Source organism: Catharus ustulatus, chromosome 1 (genome assembly GCF_009819885.2).
Source record: "Catharus ustulatus isolate bCatUst1 chromosome 1, bCatUst1.pri.v2, whole genome shotgun sequence".
Taxonomy (NCBI): domain Eukaryota; kingdom Metazoa; phylum Chordata; class Aves; order Passeriformes; family Turdidae; genus Catharus; species Catharus ustulatus.
The window spans coordinates 133,695,151-133,717,212 of NC_046221.1; the positions used below are offsets into that span (position 1 = coordinate 133,695,151).

At 37.8% G+C, this 22,062-nt stretch overlaps 1 protein-coding gene across 1 annotated transcript in view; it reads right to left on the reverse strand.

Moving 5' to 3' along the window:
• CNGB3 (cyclic nucleotide gated channel subunit beta 3) overlaps nucleotides 1–22,062 on the reverse strand; it is a 59,535-nt gene that overhangs the window by 29,067 nt on the left and 8,406 nt on the right. Inside the window, exons 3-7 of the mRNA XM_033061943.1 lie at nucleotides 19,741–19,849; nucleotides 4,631–4,788; nucleotides 3,034–3,234; nucleotides 2,271–2,483; nucleotides 384–430 (exon numbers count right to left, since the gene is read on the reverse strand). Of these exons, the coding sequence (XP_032917834.1) occupies nucleotides 384–430; nucleotides 2,271–2,483; nucleotides 3,034–3,234; nucleotides 4,631–4,788; nucleotides 19,741–19,849 (728 nt within the window). The remainder of the gene's footprint in view (nucleotides 1–383; nucleotides 431–2,270; nucleotides 2,484–3,033; nucleotides 3,235–4,630; nucleotides 4,789–19,740; nucleotides 19,850–22,062) is intronic.

Consider the following 22,062-nt stretch of genomic DNA (forward strand, 5'->3'; position numbering starts at 1 on the left):
AGTTTCTTCAAAAGAGTTTGCAGAATAGAGGTATCATGTCTCTTCAGGAGTTTTAATTTTTTAAATAAGTCTCTGGCAAATGGTGCTATTGGCTTTAGTGTGTGCTCGGATTACCTAAAAAAACTCAAATAGAATCCTATTTTATTAATTTATTATTATTACAAAATAATACTTTGAATTGCATTTGTAAGTATTCTCTCTTCCAGTTAAAGGTTGCTTATGAAGATGGCAGTCTTCAGCTGGTGAGCACAGATATACCATTGAGCCAATGCTTTCTGGTGATATTCTTAAACCAACAGTGATTTTCAGTGAATGAAAAAAATTCCTGTGAAATCATGCAGCCAGAACTTCATATTGATATCAGTAGCACAGGCTCTACTTACCCGAAACTTCATAGAGTTGCGGTAGAATTTCTTCGTTTCCACTCTGTCTGACTACAGTGATAATGAAAGGAGAAAAAGACATAGTCAAGATCAGAATGTCAAGGATGAGCCTCTGCTACTCCACAGTACAGCAAGGGTGATGACAGTTACATTAATGGCAGTCCAAAAGTATGGATGGAGAAATATCTGTAGATATTTCTGAGAAGTAGTACTGCTATTAGGTGAGATCAGATTTTATTAGAACTACTTGAAAAAATGAGAATTGGGTTTTCTCTGAGTTTTTCCAATCTGGATGTTGGTCTAGAAAAGTGCATTATAATTTTTCCACAAAACTTCCTTCTCAAGACAGCTGTACCACTTCATGCTCAATCCAACCCCCTTCAATTTCATAGCAAAAAATGCATTTATCCGCTCTGATTCCAAGAAAAAATTCAAAGAGTGTTTCTAGTGATGCTGTACAAAATTAGCTCTTTGAATGCTAACATTAACATGCAAGCATTACTAGCATTACAACAATCAACACTGCATTCAGTAGTAATGATTAGCTTTTTATTTTTAAATTGTTCTTCATGGGAACTGATGCTAATATAATAGGAAAGGCTAATCACAAGTATATAAAGAAATGTATCCATTATTATACTTTATGTATTTATATCAGGAAAACTTTAAAAATAGCTGTAAGATCTTAATCATATTTCCATTCCTATTTTCACTATTATCAGTTTAAACATTAAACTAAATACAAGAGTTCAGGCATGCAATGGTTTCTGTGCACTAAAATCTGTGAATTGTAGAAACAGCTTCAAGGGAAATACAAGCTGTGCTTCGTATGTTACAATTTTAACTTTGTTCATGACAACTAAGTTTTGTAGGATTTAGGCAAGATCCATTTACTGAATGTCTTGGTGTGGAAAAATACATTCCATGGCTCTGCATTTAACAGCTATTAAAAGGATATTTGCCCAGCTTGGTCTGTAAAGGTATCAGTAATGTCGTGTATGTACAACATATAAAATTTTTTGTTAAAGCACTCAACTAAAGCTAGTTCCAAATTAGATTTGAAGATATATAATTTTGAATTTTCTGTCTGTTGGGAACAGTAATGTCATGCTGAAGTTATCAAAACTTCTTTTTTTCTGAATTAGGTATCTTTTTTCTATAAGATGTCAAAGAATCAAAAGCAGGGAAGACTTCAAAGAAAAAATGTTCTAGATACCCTTTGGTTGGTTAAAGGCAAGCTTTCAGATACTTGTTTAAAATTTTATTTTACATTTTTCTATAAAAAGACAACACAAAAATTCTAGCAAGAATCAAATTTGAACATAATTATTTCCCCAAAAGAGATTAACTCTAATTATTTTCCAAGTATCCTAAAATTACAGGGATTTGCTCTGATTTTGGAAAAAAATAAAACCACCATCTCCCAATCTGTTGCAAAGCAGGCATATCTTGTCCAACCCTAGAAGAATATGCCCTGTCTTTAACTATAATTCTGATACAAGGCAAATAGGTGAAAGTTTCACACAAGTACACAAACATATACATATATATGTATATGTATATATATATGCATGAGTACATATGATCACTGATTCCAGTGAGAAATCTGTTTAGAGCTCTATGCCTGTTTCAGCTGCTCTCATCTGTTACTTTAAAAAAATTTTTTTTCAATTTTTAAGAATTCAGGTAGTGGATATGTTTCTTCCTATGCAGAATAATGGAATATCAGTATAGAACAGAAGGTCATTAATGAAAAATATGTGTATCCTTTAATAAATAAAAAAATTTACATGGATTAGACATAGTTATGAAAAAGAAGTGTCAGATTGGATGAATTTCTACACTCCAACACACAACTACTGCCCTTGGAAATCCCACTTCCAATACTTACTATGATATCTCCCCCTTGGATAAACCGCACTCGGGGCTGGAAGACGATTAAGTCGCACAGGTAGCAGATATCACACACGGCATCAATGATAAACCAATATATTGCGTTACTGGGGGTTTGGTATGGGAACACATAGCGCAGGGGAATGAACCAGCAGTTCCAGTTGTAGGCGATTGTCACAAGCATGAGCCATGCCACGTAACGCCGATCTGAAAGGAAAAACATCCAAGGTAGAGGCGTGAACTTGGAGCCTACTGTTGTTTTTTTAGACACATCCATTCTGCAGCAGTCTCTGGGAATGCTTCAGCCCAGACCAAACTACCAGTCTCCCTTTTGCAACTGGAATGCTGTTAAAGTGATACAGCTTGGAAATAGGAGCCACACAAGGAATTCGCAAAAATGAGAGCATATGGAATTCAGTGCATCTGAAGAAACTTATATGATTATTTAGCATCCTATTTGTGTATATTATAACTGACAAAATACTTATTTGTCCCCAGTGAGTGGTACAAATCCACATCAAGAAACAGAAGACTTGGATTCTAATTCTGGTCAGTTTGCATTACACCTTTGTGCATAACATCTTTACAACTGATCTCACTTTTTCCTGTTTGGAATAAATGTTATTTAGGACAGGACCTCTGTGTCTGTGAGAGTTACAAACTGGAATGTGTATCTTTTGGTGGCTCACAGTGCCATGTAATACCAGGTCACTTCAGTATGACTTTACCCCATTCTATTACACAGCTTTAAATTTACCTGTGTATGAGTCAATGGTATCTGGTAGCTTCATATAGTCCATGTATTTTTTCAGTGGAGGTTTTTTGAATTTACAGCACAGCATATCACAGTAATGATCCTCCTCTGGCTTTGCTTCTGCCTCCTCTTTCTTTTCGTCTTTTTTTTCTTCTTTTTTTTCATCTTTTTTTTCTTCTTTTGGGGGTGGCGCCTTTTTTGGTGCTAAACACATAGATTAAACAAAACATTGGCATTTTAATAATGGCTCAATTAATTCACCCTGTTTTAACATAAGCAAAAGCTTCATCATGTTAAAATATCTTCTAAAAACACTGAGCAGTGACTAAATTCATTATATTAAATGCATATAAAAACACTTGAAGAATAAAATCACCGTTGGTATAAACATGTGCATCTGCTATCATGAACAGAACACTTATGTTAGAGAGTGCAATATCTATATTGCTGAATTTCCCTGCACAATGCCTACAAGTTATGCCTTTTGTAAGATTGACAAGAAAATTGTTAATTCATAATTTAGCATTCATTAACACAACTGAGCATTTCTCTTTACATGACTGTTGCAAAGAACAAATGCGGTGAGGATGGAGATAAGGAAAGACATCTGTGCCATGGGCTGATCTTTCCCCTTTCCTGGGACCTGATATGTAAGATACAGCAGGTGAAACTAGTGAGAAGCCTATGGTTTTGTACATTTCTAGGCTTATAAAAATCTTGTAGCACTCCTTTGAACCCAGTTCTTCCATATTTGAGCTAGATAATGTTGTTTGCACATGTGTCCTATTAATTCTGGTGGCTTTACCTCTGATTAGGGTACACAGTCTTAGCAGTAAACTGGATCTATAATAAGCTAAGAAAGGTCATAAGTTCTACAAAGAGAAAAAAACAGGTAGATCAGCAAAGAAAAAAATAACTTGTTTATCAGTTTGTGTAGTTTATTATTCTTCAGGCGCCAGTTTTACAGCTTTTTAAAAAACACATATGCAATGAACAGTTTCTAAAAAGTGCCAGAACATAACCCTACCACACTCAATTCTTTGTGTAAAGGAAAAGGAAAGTCAAACTTTCCTCTAAAGAGGAGAAAAATTGATTTATGTTTTCTATTTTGTAGAAAGTAAACGATTAATTAATGTCAGATGAGTTTGCTCTATTTAAAACATGGACTTAAAGTCTTCAGTGCATCCAGAATTCTGTCAAAGCTAAAATTTTATTAACTTTATTTACACAGAAGATCTCATATCACAGTGACTAACATCCATAAGACATACATGTTTCTTCATACGTTTCAGATTCATCTCTATGAATAAACATCTCTGGGAGCTAGCTCAAAATACAGAAAACTCTTTGACACAAATGATTCTAGATACTGCCTCTATAAGGTTTTGCCCCAAATTCTTTGGTGATGTAATTCAAATGGAGATTTTACCTAAGGACTCTGGCTTGCTGTAGAGAAACAGGGATAAAGTGACCTTATAGGGCACAAAGTGATCCTTCCCAGTGGATAAACACACTATGTTTGCAAAAAAATGATCACAGTTTTTTCTGTTACCACAAAATTATTTTCAGTTTTAAACTGAATGAATACACAACTGTTTCTAGAGGTACTTACAAACTGGAGGACTTGCTTCAGGTGAAGATATCACTGGATCATTCAGCTTTTCCTTATACACGTTTGCCCTTTCACGAAGTTTTTTGACAATCTCCTGAAGCTGAGCCTCAGTGTACTCATTTGTTTGGGTACCCGGACGTGTTGCACTATTTGAAACAACAGGGGAAAAAAGGCTGAATGTACTGGAAATTGATGGAAGGAAACAGTGATAATTCTATTTCTTAGCTGAAGTCAGACATTAAGATTGGATCTTTATTGAGCACAGTGCTTATTCATATCAGTTCATGCTAGGTGGAAACCTAAGTTACCTGCTCTTGCCTCCTGCTCGTGTCAACAGCAGTCTGAGTGTTATTTGAAGCAGAGGTCAGGGTACCCTGTTTAGCCTACTGCACTAATGACTTCCCACTGCTGCTTTTCACCAAGTTCTACTGTGGCTGTGTAAGGCCTAGAGCTTACCTATGTATTCACTAAGTTACAAGGCATCAACTTCACATCTGTGTATGAAAATATGCTTGTTATATGGCAATATCCTAATGATGACAGGAAATCCAGGTGGAGGAGGAGGGACTTGTGATTACTTTACACTTTCTAATGTTGGGAAAATTGATTTCATCTATATTTTTTATGTTTTTTTATGTCTAACATGAGGTTAAAAAAATTGCATCTGTTTTCAGTGGAAACAAAACACTGCTCTTCTTGCTGAGGTTTCTTTTTTTTCTGCTAAGTTTCCTCAGGGTTATAGTAACACTAAGTTAATATTCCAGCACTCACAGCATTTGTTCAAACCTGAGAACTATTGATTTTCAAACACCTGCAAACTCATACTCTGTACTGAAACTAATGTTTTCATTAGGTTTTATGCATGCTGGAGAGTAAAATAGAAAATCTAGGTGAAAGGGATTCTTGATCAACTCTTCTGTTCTTTTTCTTACTTCAATTTTATCCTCAATTATTTGCTACTGTCTGATTTTGCGGACTGGGGCTGCTTTTGAGTGCAACTGAGCTGGCAGCTGGGGCACACATTTGGACTTCCTCCATGTAGAGGCCAGGACATGGGATTTTTTTCTGCATCCTTGACTCAACACTTGTCAGCTGATGTGGCACACGGATATCAGAGATGGCTGGAAAAGACTGTCACTGGCACAGGGCAGCTCAAAGTCTCCTCCCAGACAAGTCACAGTTGCCACCCCTGTACTGAAATCCTAAAAGCTATGCCCCTACAGCAGGAAATTGTTCTTTCTTTCTTTCTTAACAGTTTTTCAACTCTGTCCTAAGTACCACAGGGATGTGCCTACAGCAAGAGTAGTGGCAGACCAAAAGTGATATATGCTTGGAATGTCTGGAATCTTGAGAAAATCTTCCCAAATGTGAGCAGTATGACAGTACCTTGGATAGGAAAGAAATGAACACCACTGCAAAGTGGTTTTTGGATAAACACTGTGTCTCCTCAAGACCTAAACCTACTTTGAAATTTCTAACAGAAGGAGCTGTAGCTAAAAAAGGAGAGTGTCAGAGTGGGATGTGTGTAGTTTTTTGAGACGCAGTTTTCTGGAGACTCAACACAAATCACAGTGCCCAAAGTATAATTTAAGCATGTGAAAGTCCTTCAGCAATAAAGCCATTGGATAAAGTGGAGATATGCTGTTAGAAGCAGCAGCAGAAGCAAAAGTTTGGAAGTATGCGCTTGTCATTCCTCTAATTTAAGCCTTGCATACTGTCTATTCCTTAAAACTCTTCAGACAGGAGATAAATGAAAACACTTCTGATACATTTTGTAATCTCATCACAATTCCTTTTGTGTCACATTGTCCCTTTATCTACAATCTGCAATGTAATGACATCCTTTCTTGTTTTGAGCTAACTTCTCACAATTAGTTTTCTGATTCTATGCAAAGAATTTAAAATAGATCTTAGTCTTTGCTGATGCAGTATTTGCTCAGGTCATTAGCTATCTTATAGTTAGATACCACTTACCACAATTGTCATGCCAAAGGCCCTTTCCATCTTCATTATAGGAAAAAGCTACAAATTGCTGAGGATTTTCCTCTTATTTCACATATTTTCCAACAAAAAAAGTCTCCTCTACCATGAATTTGGTGCAATGTAGCGCAGAGCAACCATGTTTCCATTTGGTACTGATTAGAATCTATGTGACTTAGTTTAAAGTTATTTGCCCCATAGTTGATGAGAAATTGATTTTCCTTGCCCTACTTCTCATTTGGCTTGCATTACCTCCTGCTCCACTATTTTCTTGTAACGAAATGCTTACTTTAAATTTTCTTTGGTTAATACAGATGGAAGAGGCTGCATGTTGAACGCTGCTAATTTGAGGATGTTTATTGTATATGTACTTTCTGTGGGGGTGCACTTTAAATTGCCTGGGGTAATAAAGCCCATTTAAACTTCACTAAATCACTTTTAATTAAACTTGACTCCTTCTTTTGCATCACAGTGTGCTACAATTTTGTTCTAAGCTGTTATTCTTTAAGAATGTTTTTTCTTTAAGCAATTTATCTCTGACCTTAGTGCAGTATGTTACAATAGTCTTGGTCTATATTACTTAGTCTCCATGTAGTCCTTTACAAAGTGGAAATGTTTATTCCCTGGGCAAATAATTTCATATGGCCTGGAAAATGAATATCCAGACAGCAATTCATGTACTATGCACACAGTTTTGTTACTACCTCAAAAATATTTTGTTTAAGGATAGAAATATATGTAACATGAGAAGTATAATAATAAAATAATTTAAAAATATTTTTCATTTGTATATTTTATTTTTGTAACTTGTAGATTTAAACTTGTTTGTTTAGTGACAGAATTGCAGTGCCTTTATTCTCCCTAAGCCACAAGAGAAGATTTAGACACTTATAGCATAGTTAAAGAATATCACCTTGAAATAGGCCATGGAAATTCTGTATTGAGTATACTAATGTATGCAACAGCTGCTAAGTACTGTGACTTGAAAGTTTTCTGTGTTAAGAGTTCGAACAGCGATAAGTGCAATGTAATTGCAGAAGGTTTGCCCTTATCTAAGTTACAGTCTATGGTTTTAATTCCTCCCTGTTTCTGACCATGAACATCAAATACCCGAGTTCAATTCCATGTTTTATCTACCAGGTGACCCCTGAGAAAGTGTATTTCATAAAAGTAGGCTGCCTGGAAAATATCCATAACACTTTTTGCTGAGTTCAGTTATAGCCATTTTTTTTCCCAGCACTTAAGAAACCTTCTGCTAATTACAGTAATTTCACGACCATAAGGCGCACCGGACTATAAGGTGCACTTTTGTTTTGCAGCGAGGCCTCGCCCCCAGCTCACCCCGTGCGGTTGCTGGCCGAGGCCCTGCCTCAACCCGGCAGCCATTGGCCCCCGGGCCCGCCTCCACCCGGTAGGGGCGGTGCCGCGAGCCACCGAGCCACCCCGGACCCGGCGGCCATGGCTCCCCGGGACTGCCTGAACCCAGGAGCGGGGGCGCCGCCGGCTCCCTAGCCCGCCTTTATCCGGCAGCCATGGGCTCCCGGTTCTGCCTGGCCCCAGGAGCAGGGGTGCCGCGGCCCCCCTAGCCCACATTCACACGGCAGCCATGGCTCCCCGGGACTGCCTGGACCCAGGAACGGGGGTGCCGCCGGCCCCCTAGCCCGCCTTCATCCGGCAGCCATGGCTCCCCGGGGCTGCCTGGACCCAGGAGCGGGGGTACCGCGGGCTCCCTAGCCCGCATTCACGTGGCAGCCATGGCTCCCTGGGACTGCCTGGACCCAGGAGCGGGGGTGCCGCGGGCTCCCTAGCCCGCCTTCATCCGGCAGCCGTGGGCTCCCTGGACCCAGGAGCGGGGGTGCCGCTGGCCCCCTAGCCCACCTTCACCTGGCAGCCATGGCTCCCCGGGGCTGCCTGGACCCAGGAGCGGGGGTGCCGCCGGCCCCCTAGCCCGCATTCACACGGCAGCCATGGCTCCCCGGGACTGCTTCCACCCGGGAAGGGGGGTGCCGCGGCCCCCCTAGCCCACATTCACCCAGCCCCCATGGGGCCCCGGGACTGCCTGGACTGGAGAGGGGCGGTGCCTCGGGCCCCCTGGCCCGCCTCCACCTGGCAGGGGCAGTGCCACGGGCCTCCGGCCCCGCCCCAGCCGGCTGCTGTGGCACTTCCGGCTCCCCCCACGACTCTCAGCTCACACTTCCGGTTTGTCAAATTTCGCTGCTTTGTACATCAGATAAGGCGCTCTGGACTATAAGGCGCACTTCGGGGTTCGAGGGAAAATTTTAGTCAAAAAGGTGTGCCTTATAGTTGTGAAATTACTGTACATAGAGTTGGCCTTGCAATAGAGCTTTCAATACTTTTATTGAGCTCTGATGTTGTGATTTATGATTGCGTTTACAATAATTTGTAATTGAGTAAATTATGGAGAATCTCTAATTCAGATAATCAATTTTCAGAAGGATATGATAATACACAAAACATGATGGCATAGATGAGAAAAACTTCAGAGAGACAAAAAAATGCAATTCCAGGCCTCATGAAATGATTCAAAAATATATCCTAAATTTTTGCCGACAGTCACAGTGTGAGTAATGCCACAGAAGCCTCGAGTTCCAAGCTTAACATCAGTCATCCTAAATTACCAGGATAACTAGTAATAGAAAAAATCCAACATGTTAGTCACTTGCTTGGTACAGCAAGAGACTTGCTGAATACAGCAAGAGAGGTATTCCAAAAAGCTAACTTTCACTATTTTTATTGTAGTGTCTTTATAGTCCAAAGAAGCTTCCCTGAGGTGAGGTTTCTGCTCTGAATTGCCTGTGAAGGGAGACTATTTTTTCCTTTTATCTGCACAGGATGCTGACAGAGTTTTAGAAGTGAGCTAAAATATTCTCCTTCATGATATTGGTACAAAATGTAGTAGTGTACTAAAGATGTTTAATAGGACATTGGATTTGGAAGAATAAAAAGTAGTAATGATTCCTATGCAGGAAAAATTGAATTATTTAGTCCAAGTAATAGAAATGAGGAAAAATTGAATGCCCCATACTGCAGACATGCACTTAGAATCAAATTGTAAGAATTTCTTTTGTAAATACTGGGATCATCAGCTGCTGGTGACAAAAGGATACATGTCCAAGTGTTTAGTCAGAGGGAAGTTGCCTATGAGCCACACATAATCTGGCTATGAAGAACACCGGTGCAAATGTAACTGCAGAACACATACGACATACTACCAGGGCAGCAAGCATTAATACTGGGATATAGGTCAATATGAGAATTATTTTGAGCAGTTATACTAAAAAGGTGCATTCCCATAGGGGACTCTAGAAAGTCTCATAGAATGGCCATGGCTACTGGGAGCATGACTTTGAAAAGGACAGAAAACCAGATTGAGACATACTAAGACCACTGTTTATAGGAACAAATTTTGGTGGAGAACCATGGAAAAATAGATATTTGAGCTGAGAAAAAGTATTGTGAGAAGAATAAAAGTGGGAAGAGGCACAGCTAATTATGATGAGTTAAATGTCTGAAGAAAGTTTCCAAGCCTTTAATGACCGAATTCTAGGCAGCTTTTCCTCTGAGGAGCAGTTGACACAAGTGTGATAGATTTCAAGATTATATTAGCTAAGATCATGACTACTGTTATAGGCTATGATTCCCAAGAAAGCAAAATAATGTATGCAACATGACAGGAAATCCTTTTCAGGAAACAGACTTGAAATATATAAAAGTTTGGGACGTGGATAAGTGACTTAACCTGTATATTTACCACCTACTTCTTCCTTCCAAAAATCTTAACTGTTCAAGTGCTAAGAAAGTAAGTTTCTAAGATAAATATATTAAAGTATTGGAACAAGCTGTTCACACATTAGATTTCATGGACTTTCAAAAAGCTCTTAATTAAATTTTAATTTTCCTCAACCGTCTTGAAACAAGTCTCTTCATCTGACCCATCATCTTTTCCTTTAATCACAAAATCATCAAAATTGGAAGAGAGCTGCATGATCAACTAGTCCAACAGTCAACCCAGCACCATCATAATTATCCCTAAACCAAGTGCCTCATCCAAATTGCTTGCTGGGCAATTTATTCTGATACCTTTCCACTCACAGTGGTGATTTTTTTTTCCTGATAGCTAATCTGAAGCATCCCTAGCAAGGAAAAGTTTCTGATAAAGACCCATTTTTACCAATACAGAAGATTATGTCCTTTCCTATTTGCTGCATTTTTGAAATACTGGCATTATATTGACTTTTCTTTGCAATAAAACAGAACTAATCACATTTTTATTTAATTTTATTTTAGGATTGAGTTGTTCTTCACAATACAATTTTATTTTAAACTGATGCTCCTTTGTCTCACTATATTTATTACCTGTTTCATTAATTTAAACATAGTGATACCAATAATATTTGGGTTGGTTTTGGTTTTATGTATTGTAAGCATGAATAGCCCATAAGCATTTATGAGCTACATGCAGTCAACATACAAAAAAAATCTTTCTATTGGAATTCATGACTTTCCCTTAGTTCAGAATCTTTGTACAGAGATCAAGCTTGTTTGGGCCCTAAGCAAGTGTTCTTGGAAAAAAATGCATAGATCATCCATTTCCCAGATCTCATGTGTTCATAAAGCAAGACGGATATGGAAGCAGCAGGGTCCAAGCAAGGCACTATCTTTCAGACTTATTCACTGGTATTGAACTCAGAATAAACTTGATGCAATGCAGACTGAAATCCAATAATCCAGGCTGCAGAGATTCCTGCTTTCTAGCTCAATTTTTTTTTACAACAGCTTCTTTGACAATCCTCCTAGTTATTTAATCACAACAATCTGTGAATCCTCTAATCTTCTTTACAGTACTCTCTAAGGAGAAGTCTGTCTCAATGCTGAACACATGGAACTCTCACTGAGGTACCAAATTAAAATGTGAATAAGACTTTATTTTAATTAAAAATTCTGCAGTAGGAACTATAAAAGTAGTAGAAAGAAAGTAATATAAATGTTGAAATTATCAATTAGCTATGAAAAAATCACCTTTCCTTAGGGTAACTGGTGATACAAAGTTGTTTAATTTCACTAACTCTTTACTATGATGTGAAAAATAAGGATAGAATAATTTCTAATACTAATTGCTTTAGAACAAAGGTATAATAGTCTAAGGAAGTAATTCTGATTTATTTCCCTATCTGGTCCTGTTGTGTATTGGGGGTTTCTTATCTGTAGGTGCTGCCTTAAGTTTGAACTTTCATATTTTCCAGAAATTTTACTGCACTAGTATATAACTTAACTTCATATAAAGTGTTAGCAATTTCTCTTCACTGTTTAGTTAGACAAAACAATCCTTTTCCAGCCTTAGAACTAAGAACAACATTGCAGCTTCAGGTCCAAAAAGTGTAAACAACATTTATTCAAGTGAGCAATCTGGGAGGATGGGACTTCATAACCTGAAGAAGTAATTGGACAATTAACCCCAATATGCAGATGGACCAAAACTTATAAAAGTGTGAAAACGTGTGACCTGTCACCCATCTTGGGTGTAGCCATGGCCAGGCTCTTGTACGGCCCAAGGTGTGTCCTTTGAAGGCCTTTTTAATAAATACTTTATTCCTTTAACACTGTCTAGCCTCTGTTCTAGGTAGCCTCACAAGGCACCATACATAAGTAATTAAATCTTTTTGGGGCATCTGCCACTTACCAGGAATTTTTAACATTTTAACATTTAAATACAAATACATATCGTATTTACATGAGCTTTTAATTTATGGCTATGTAAAATAATTTAATCAAAGTATGATACATTGCTGTTCAGAGTTCACGAGCACAGCACAAACCCTTCCTCCTATTTTCTATCTTTCAGTTTTTCTTAATATACAGGGAATTAAAAACTAAAATAAAAATACCATAAAATTTCCCATTGTGAATGTTTTCAAGGGTTGTACAAAAGTCTCAAATTTGAAAAGCTTAATTTCCAATAGGTGCTTTCACTTGTCATCCGTTTTCACAGAGTCCCTAAAATAATCATACAACCATAAGGCTGTAGAAAAGTTTGAGATATCCTGTCCCCCCAACATGATTCAACATATAATAGCAGAGATAATGTTTTGAATAAATTATAATTTCTCCCTTTACAAAAAGGTTTTTTCTTACTTTGAAAAATATCAAGAGAATGGAGGATTTACACAAAATACACAGAAATTGCTTTTAATAAAAAAAATCAATCAGGAGCAAATTATGACAAATTATAGCCTTATTTTTTTGCATGTTAAAAAACCCCCATTTTTACCCATTGATACAGTTAGCAATAAATATATATGAATATTGTGAGTATATGATTTGAAATAACGCAAGGGTAAAAAGCCCAGCATTTCAGTCTTTATAATGAAATTCCTATCCTTTCCTCACTTCATTTATTCTGCAATGAAAAACTTCTGAATCCACTACTTTTTAATTTCAGGCTACCTACTTGATTGCCATGCAGAGTGAGTGAAATTAAATAGCAAGGGTAACTGCATCCTGCAGATCAGATAGAATTTAAAAGCTCTGGGAAAATATATCTCAGCAAAGATTACAGCAAGTTTAATCCATTTTGGTACAGACTGCACATCATCACCTTTCTATTTAATTTTCAGATTTTCAGTGTAGTCATTTCAGAAATTCAAGTCCAAGAAGTAGAAGTGACAGGCTCTGAAAAAAAGGCCTAAGCAGAAGGAATATAAGGGCTAAGAAAAGTATCTTTATGTTTTAACACATTAATGTCTTTTCAGTCAGGCTTAATAAATACACTACAAGCATTTTATCTGTTTACAAATTCAAGTACTGCAGTGATTAGCTGGAAACAACTAAGGAAATGTATTAGCCTCTCCATAAAATGTACTTGTAACTGTGTTTAAGCCAGAATTTTTCGTAAGGCCCAGCATTAGCCTTGTTTTACTACATCTAAATTTGATTGGAGTTTATTGCCATGAGTATCATTTTTGTACATCCCTGGTGCTCCTACAGTAATCAAGGCTTTCTAGAGACTCTGCAGAGGGTTGATACTGAGTCTGTTTCTCAGCTAATGTGCTGAGATTTTGTACTTGTGGCAGAACATAGTTTCTCTAAGGTGCATCTACTCAGTGAATTGATGTGTTGTAACTAGGGGATGGCAAGCACTAATAAGCACAGCAATTTTCTTGTTCGAGGTTATTGAGGTAAATGAAGCGCATTACTCACTAAGAACATGCTACCAGCAGGAGTTCTCTTTATTAACCTGGCTATGCACCACATAGCAAATTGCCTCTTAATCTTTGTTTTGTTTTCTTTTCTTGCTATTAGCCAAATTAAAGAGGAAAAAGAGCTTCTTTATGGAAGGACTGGTAGAGTATATTAAGTAATAGGATGTAGCTATGAGGAGGGCAAACCACAAGCATGAATTTCAGTTTGCCTGAACCACCCATGGTCATAGGGACTTTAGCAGTACTGAAGTTCACTTTTTTGGAAAATGTTGAAAGCTGTGTTTCTGTCGAAAAAACAGAATCAGATGAGTATGCTTTCTGTGTGGGAATGCTATTTTTTATGAATTTAATATTTTATTAAAAATTTATTTAATGCATTTTGTATTTTATTTTTATATTTTGTTTTTAATAGCTAGATTCTGAAGACAACATATCAGAAAAAATACTTTGTTCCTCTCTAAACATAACTGAGAATGTGTAAGATTTTGAGATGAAATCTAAAAGCATAGGAAGTCCCAGTTACCTACTGCAATTTTTTCCCTTTCTATTGTCTTGAATATTTAGCCTGCAAATATGAATTATTATTTTATGCAGTATTTTGCACAGTGGAGCTCATGATCTTTGACTGTGGTTTCAGCATACTGCCTTGGTATAAATAGTACATTGTAATCTCTTTGGTAATCTGGGAAGAGTAGTCTTACAAATTTGACAGGGTTTAAAGGCTTTTAAAAGACACAGAGGAGAGAAGAGGTCATAGAAGGCCTTTGTCCCCCTCCATTTTCTCTGATCTATATTCTCAGATGCTTTGTTTCCTTCTTCCATACTCTATCTTTTCCAGGACTTGATGCTACTTCTTTGTCTCATACCTTGAAGCTTTGTGCTAGTTTTGTGTTAATAAGACTCCCCTGTCTTCTATTAGAGTGAAAATGAGGTGCTAAGTGTTCTGCTGCCTTATTTCTGCTGTGAAGAGACAGGGTAGTCTTAGCCCACCCTTCCAGAGGTTATTATTGCTCAGCAAATAGCTATTAATGAAAATTGCCTGTTGCTCTGTTGCATTATCAATAAAGACAGAGGGGAGAAAAAAATATATATTGGCAGACAGAATCAATTTGTGTGCAATTCTATTCAAACAATTAGGAAACAGATATTCAGTGTTTCGGTCACTAGGTTGTAATTTAGTGCTTGGTACATCATCCATTCTTGTGGGTTTCTTCTTTCAGACATAGTGTTCAGGTGGCTGAGAGCAGTTCTGTGTCTCTCCACTCTTTATTAACGTCCATCACCATGTACTGGAGTATTTAAAAAAATTAGGATGTGCTGAGAGGGCAAGGAGGCAGATTTTTTTTTTTTTTAATTTTTTTTGTGGACTAATAGTTTCTGTGGGAATTTTTAGGAACAATTGCAGTATTTGTCAAAATTGTTATTCACTTAACAAGCAAAAAAAATTTTTTTAAAAATTGCTTTTTTAGAAGGAATTAAAAATTTTCCTGTTCCAAACAGTAAAATTGCCTTCCTTCCCTCTTCCTTATTCTCGGTATCTGAGCTTGCACAGATGTATTAAAAAAATGAAATGTCACAGTAAAGGCAGATAAGGTGAAAACTTTTCTATTAACATTTCCATGAAAGTTGATGAGCTCTGTATGTATATGATTTGTGAAAAAAAAATATATCCATGAGCCTTATTTCATTAAGTATATTACTCAGAGTCAATGGGCATACTGACGGTTTCTTGCAAATCAGGTGATTTTTGATTGAACTTTGACTCTTGAAAGATAATTAGCATAAGGAAATAGTCCACATAAATTAATTGCCCTGGGACTCCCAGCGGGACTGCCACCCACACTCCATGTCCATGGGCCTTTGCTGTCCACTTCAGGTCAGGCCCTGGTCACTGCCTGAGCTGCGTCTAAGTGTGTGTACCTCCAGTTCTGTCCCTGGTCCTGTCTCCTAGACAGACTTTGGACCTGTCTTGTAGCCTTGTCTCCAGCCCTGCCTCTGACCCTGTCTTCTTTGCTCCTGACTGGACTCCCTGGATGGACTCCTAACCTGGTCCATCACTTTGCCTGTTGCTAGGATCTAGGATCTTGCTCTGTTTGCTGTGTTCAGACCCTGTGAGGCTGAACCTTGTTGATAAGGACACTGCTTGTGCTGTACTTGGCTCCCATCTCCTCTCAGTGAGCCCTAGCTGCATCCTGAAGTCTATCTGGGCAAAGTCTGAAATTCCAGTTGAGAAAATTCTACCAATATTTTGCCAATCTTGATTTCCATAACAATATCATAGAATCGTAGAATTGTTTGATTTCCAAGAAACATTTAAAGATCATTTAGTCCATGCCATCTGCTTTGGGCAGGGACATTGTCCACTAGATCAAGAGCTCAGAGCCATGTCCAATCTGACCTTGAACAACTTCCAACAATGTGGCATCCACAACTTCTCTAACAAACCAGTGTCTCACTACTCTCATCACAAAAAAATAAAAAATCATCCCCATATCTGGTCTTAAGTCCCCTCCTTAAATAATTACCCCTTGTAGAGCTGCAAGAACAATCCCAATTTGCTAGGCCTTTACTCATAGAAGAGGTGCTCCACCCCTCTGATTTTTTTTGTGTCTCTCTCTGGACCAGGTCAATGTCTTTCCTGTGCTGAGGGTTCCAGAGCTGGGTCCAGCGCTTCAGGTGGAATCTCAGCAAAATGGAGAAGATGAGGGTGAATCACCTCACTTGACCAGCTGGCCACACTTCTTTTGATACAGCCCAGGATACAGCTGGGTCTCTGAGTTCTGAGCACACATTGCCGTCCCATGGCTAATTTTTCATTCACCAATATAACTTCCAGTCCTTCTCTGCAGGTCTGCTCTCAATCTGTTCATCATACAGTCTGTATGGATGCTGGTGATTAGTGTGACCCATGCACAGAACATTGCCTTGTGTCTTTTTGAACCCCATGAAGTTTGTGTAGGCCCGTCTCTCAAGCCTACCATGGAATGGATGGCATCCATTCCCTCCAGTTTGTCGACTGCACCACACAGTGGTGTTACCCAAGGGATAGCACTTGTTACTAATCTCTGTTTGAGCAGTATCCAAGTACGGATAAAACAGTGACAGAGAAAACTCCTGGGCAATGGGACTCTTAGTTGACTATCCTGACTGTCCCAATAGTCCTTGATCTAGCTTTGGCTAATAAAACTAGCACTTTTCCAAATAACTCCCAGGTATGGAAATAACTAGAAATTAGCAGTGACCAAACTCTTCGGGAGGCATTTTGAATTGTTCTGGTTAGCCTTGGTGCTAGACAGTGGTTTGAACATGTTTCATTTACTGCTATTTTTCTAGATCACATGTATCTATTTGACTAAATTTCTCAGTTTTTCTCAAGGTGATAAAGGCAGTTGATTTCCCTAAAAATATTCTAATGAGCAAATTTGAACACATAGACTCAATAAGGCAGTAACCCTGATGAGGAGTGGTGTCTAAATGCACTTCCATGAACCTTAAGAAGCAGTGAATTAAATTTTCTCAAATGCACATTTTAAAAATCATTTGCCTTTCAGCTCTGACAGCCGTACAATAGATCTGGTTAGTTGAGTTTCATGCCAGTGCAATGACATCAGTGCCCTGACTTCCAGACTCCACTGCAGAATTTAGTGGGTAACTGTTTTGGCAGTAGAATTTACCAAGTATTTATTGTATTTTTAGAAGCTGTTGCTCAAATTAGATTGACAAGGTATATCTGGATAGACATGTGACTCTGAGTCAGAACACCTCTGAGAAAGCAATGTTTAATGTAAATATTTTTAATTTCCTTTTAACATACATATTTTGTTTCTACTAATAAGCAACATGCCCTTTTGTTTTATAAGCACATAGTAATTATGTTAACCATGGTTACAAGATTTACCAGTAGAACTGCAAGCATTGAAGAACATATTGTATGATGACAAGAAAAGGAGGTTCTTATCCAAGTTTCATTTTTGACCTAGTGATTCACATTGAAGTGACTAGGTTATTTATAACTTTCCATTCTTTCTAGTCAGTTATTTTTAATTGCATCTATTATTTTATAAAGGCATGTGTGGTACCATTTTGCTTGATTAATTCCAGACACAAAGTTTGTCTTAGTAAAGGGGAAGAAATAGGTAATCATCTCTAAAATTAACTGCATGTCTGGGAAAGACGTTTTCTTTGTTTCATTAGGATAATCAAAACAATATAAGGCAAAGACAAGCAGGAGGAGTTTCTGCCCTGTTTTGTATTCAGTGTATCTGTTTTTCTCCACTCAAAGTGATTTCAAAAAGCAGAAACTTCATGATGCATAGCAATAGGCCATGTGAGAGTAAAGGCTTGGAGCTGACTGACTAGATAACAGCTCTGCATGAAAGGATCTGGGGGTCCTGATGGACAACAAATTGAACATGCATCCACAGTGTGTCCTTGCAAGCAATGAGGGCTAACTACACATTCTGATTTAGGGAGAGCACCAGAGGTGCACAGCAAGAGTGTGAGAAGCAAAGTAAGCCAGTTAAAGCAAAGGAAACATTAATTCTATTTAATTTTCCTAATAAGGGTGTTCAAAGGATAGACCAGATTGACCAGAGAAATGATTATGGAAACTCCATTCTTGATGATACAGACTCATAATTATACTGAAAAAAGTTTTGAGTTCCTTGATCTAACCTGGGAATTGGGTCTGACCTCTAAATATTTTCATCAGGAGTTTGGATCTCATTCTTTCTATAGGAGCCTTCCAACCTGAGCTGTTTTATCAAGACCTTTATTTTCCACGGTGATGCAGACGGGCATCAAGTGCACACTCAGCAAGTTTGCAGATGACACCAAGCTGGGTGGTGTCATTGCAGGCCTAAAGGGGAGCCAAAAACATGATCAGAGGTCTGAGGCACCTTTCTATGAGGAAAGGCTGGGAGAGTTGAGGTTTTTCAGCCTGGGGAAGGGAAGGCTTCAGGGTGACCTTACTGGTAGCTTTTTAGTATTGGAAGGGGGCTGTAAGAAAGATGTGGGCAAACATTTTAGCAGGGGTTATGATATGACAAGGTTTTAAATTTTGAGAGGGCAGATTTAGATTAGATAAAAGTAAGAAAATTTTTACAGTGTGAGTGGTGGAACACTGGCACCTGTTATGCAGAGAGGTGGTGGATGCCCCATCCCCGGAAACATTCAAGGTTGGCTGGGATGGGGCTTTGAGCCACCTGTTCCACTCACAGTTATCCCTGCTTATTGCAGAGGGGTTGGACTTGGTTGGACTTAAAGGCTGGACCTTCAAAGCTCCCTTCCAACCCAAAGAATTCTATGGTTCAATTGATAGGTGAATCTCCGCTTCTGAAATGACTGCAGACTATTGGAAGTTTATTTTTTCTAGACTTCATATTTCACTGCAGCTTTTTACAAAGGTTGAATGACCCTAGGTATTCCCCTGGAGGGATACTACTGTTTCATTGATTTGTCTTTTCTCAGGCACAGATAGTACTAATCTTCTTATTGTGGAGGCTAATGCTAATTTAAAGGTATAACTGAAAAAAAAAAAAAAGTGCAGGGTAATAACTTTCAAGTCAGAATGATGTGACAAACATTCTAGAGTCAAGGCAGCATTTCTTCTTTGCTAAGATATAGTAATAATCGAGCAGCAGCATGGCTAAAATTATCATATAACTGTAGTTGAGCAAATCCTTTTCCTCATTTCTGCAATTTTGGATGATGTACATACAATAGACAATCAAAAGCTTGTAATAAATGAATACCTCATATATATGCTACCTTAAAATTGAAATAAAGCTCTTCCAATCCTTACAGGAGGGACTTTTAAAGAACTGATATACGGCACACAGAAATGTTATGTCTGGATGCCAGGTAGAATCTTCAAAATTTTTAATTGAATTTACTCACTTAGTATCTTTCCCATCTTTTAGTTCATGCTCTTCCTGTTGATTTGTCTTAGCTGGTTCAGTTGAATTTTCTGGTTTTGAAGGCTCAGGTGCTTTTGCTGATTCTGTATCTAGAAAAAAAAGGTTTTAATTTTTGAAAATTAATTTTTAAAGAATTATAATGATACTTTTGAAGGAATGACAGTCTGTCTGACTTTATTTCTTCAGTAGAAAAAGCACTAAAAGATATAAATTCTGAGACCTAACCTTTTAAAAACATCCTGCATAAATCTATTTAAGTGCCAAGTGTACACAGCATCTTTATGATAAGTACACCTTTTAGAATACGCAATTTACTTGTGGTTTTTAACTAGATTCGTCAGTAGCCAGATCAACAATGGTCAATTCAGAGCTCTTCTGTATTTATGAGGGATGAGAAGTCATGCAGCAAGACAGAGGACAGATAGATCTGTCCAGAAATACCTTGTGAAATACGGGAAGAAAAATGAAGAGTAGTTAATTTTCTTATGAAAAGAAATACTAATAAAATTATCTATACTTCAGTGTTTGTACTGCATCAAAGATGTTGTTGCTTCAGCTGCCATGACAGTCCTGTTCTTTATAAATTATGATTGAAGTATATGATTATGGATGTATGTTGTACTTTGTCTAGTCTATTTCTTCATTTCCATTACTAGTAACTTCTTCAAAGTTAAGTAGGAAGCCTAGAGTTTGGAGCAAATGGCGTGGTCTCATGTAATTTAAGTGGCCTTAAGTGATGCTTTCTTATACTTAGTCTCATATCTTTTTTTAAACTTTTATGTTGAAAAATAATTTGATAGCTCTCATCAGCGTGACCCTTTGTATAATGGAGGAACAAGCTTAGCCTTCACAAGCACTTTAAGTGATAGGATTGATAGAGGAAAAACCTTGTCAGCAGAGCATGGCAACAAATAAATCAGGAGCCCGTTGTATGAGCCGTATTTTAAGTTTGAGACAGCTCAAAGAAAATCAAACTTTCAATTTTTTTAGATGGATAGTGTAAAATTACTTTTCTGTCATGGCTAGCAGTTACTAATATAAAAAGCAAAGTGTTTCCTGGACTACTTCTTCTTTCGTCTGTTCAAAAGCACATTTCAGTTCAACTTAATCCACAACTGGCATAATCTTATTTAATTTTGAATCCACTATATATTGTTTTATAGGGTTTCACAAAACATTTACTCACTTTTATCTTCTTTTGCTTTGGTGGAAGTAGTATTTCCATCAGAACACCCACACATATTGTCTATTTTATATTATATATTTATATTAATTGAATATATATGGCCAAATACTTCCTACTACTGCTAACTTCTTAGTGACTTTTAAAAAAATGTAATCATTTTAAAATGCATTGATGCTTAAAAACTACTGTATGATTGCACAATGATAGTGTAGTACTAATTATAGTTCATTGAGTTGCTATGTATATAATACAGTTGTAAATGTTAACACTCATTTCTGATGTTTATTACCAGGATTAATGTAAGCAATGTTGATTTAAAGAACATTTAATGTTGTTCTTTTTTGTTCCTTCAGTAGTGAAAAATAATCCTGAAAATCTGATTGGTATGAACTATTGTGATCTGTTTTCCAATACTTGGCAGAAACACAGAGGAGAATTAGTTGTGGTAGACAAAAAGACAAAGATAAATGAATATTTATATTTCTTCTCTTGAAGATATATTTGATGGTTGCTTGAAAACTTTGTATATTGGATGTTTGTGCTGGAGGTTTGTACTCTGTGCTGGTTTCAGCTGGGGTGGAGTTAATGTTCTTCACAGTGGTTGGTGCTAGGGCTGCTTGGATTTGTGCTGAACACAGGGTTGATAATGTCAAGATGTTTTTGTTATTTCTGAGCAGGGCTAACACAGAGCCAATGCCTTTTCTGCTTTTCACACTGCCACACCTGTTAGGAGACTGGGGATGCATGGAAGACTGGGAAAGACATAGTTGGAACAGCTGATCCTAACTGACCAAGAGGATATTCCAGGCCACATGACACCTTATATACTGACCATGCTCAGTATATAGAGTGGGGGAAAGAAGTAAGAAGGAAATTTGGAGTGATGGTATCTATCTTCCCAAGTTGCACATGATTGGAACCCTGCTTTCCTGGACATGGCTGAACACCTACCTGTCAATGGGAAGTGAATTAATTCCTTGTTTTGCTTTGCTTGTGTGCATGGCTTTTGCCTTCCCTAATGAACTGATAGAATATCTCAACCCACAAGTTTTCTAGCTTTTATCCTTCCAATTCACTCCCTGATTCTACTGGTCAGGGAGTCAATGAGAGGCTGTG